Genomic DNA, 768 nt, shown 5'->3' on the forward strand with positions numbered 1-768 from the left:
AACGCCGGCGCGGCCCGCAGCAGAGCATCTCGAAGCGGCCGCCGCTGGCCGCCGTGGTCGAGGGCGTAGACGCGGCTGCCGACAGCCCAGACCGCGCCGTAGCTCTTGGGCGCCTAGGAAGGACGGGGGCATGGCATGTGAGTGGTGAGACCCAGCGTGTCGGTGCCCAAGCCGAGAACGAAGTCGGCCTTGGATGTCCGGTAGAAATTGAAGACCGCCAGGCCCCGCGGCAGGAGCCACGCCCGCATCAACCACTCATGCTGGCCAAGTGGCCATGTAGGTGCCTGACTGCCTGTACCTTCGCATTGAATGGATTAGGAGAGATCGTGCACCAAGCAGGCAGTGCTCCAGTCCCCAGCATCACACTCCTCGCAGACCTGCTAGTGCTCGCCCGATGGCTCGCGTCCTGCGCACCTCCCTCGTCGCGCCCTCGCCGGCCGGCGCCGCGCTCCCCGAGCGCTCTCTGCCGCTCACCTACCTGGACGCGCTGTGGCTCCACGCCACGCCCGTCGAGCGCGTCTTCTTCTACCCCGACGCCACCAGCGACGTCCTCTCCAACCTCACGGACTCCCTGTCCAATGCGCTCGCCGCATTTTACCCTCTTGCCGGCCGCCTCCGCCTCACCCCCGGCGCGCACAACCGCTACGAGCTCCACTACCAGCCGGGCGACGGCGTCACCTTCACCGTCGCCGAGTACCACCACCTCGGCTTCGGCGAGCTTGCCACGGACGACCCTACGGAGGTTGCCAAGATCGGGCCGCTTGTGGC

General features: G+C 68.0%; 1 protein-coding gene across 1 annotated transcript; it reads left to right on the forward strand.

The window, feature by feature from the left end:
* Nucleotides 1–236: 236 nt before the first annotated feature.
* LOC125530075 (coumaroyl-CoA:anthocyanidin 3-O-glucoside-6''-O-coumaroyltransferase 1-like) lies at nucleotides 237–760 on the forward strand (the record flags this gene model as incomplete). The annotated part of the gene is made up of 1 exon (XM_048694464.1): nucleotides 237–760. A coding segment is annotated over exon 1 (366 nt), but the record flags the coding sequence as incomplete, so codon positions are not given.
* Between the last annotated feature and the right edge of the window lie 8 nt (nucleotides 761–768).

Source organism: Triticum urartu, unplaced genomic scaffold, assembly GCF_003073215.2.
Source record: "Triticum urartu cultivar G1812 unplaced genomic scaffold, Tu2.1 TuUngrouped_contig_6053, whole genome shotgun sequence".
NCBI classification, from domain to species: Eukaryota; Viridiplantae; Streptophyta; class Magnoliopsida; order Poales; family Poaceae; genus Triticum; species Triticum urartu.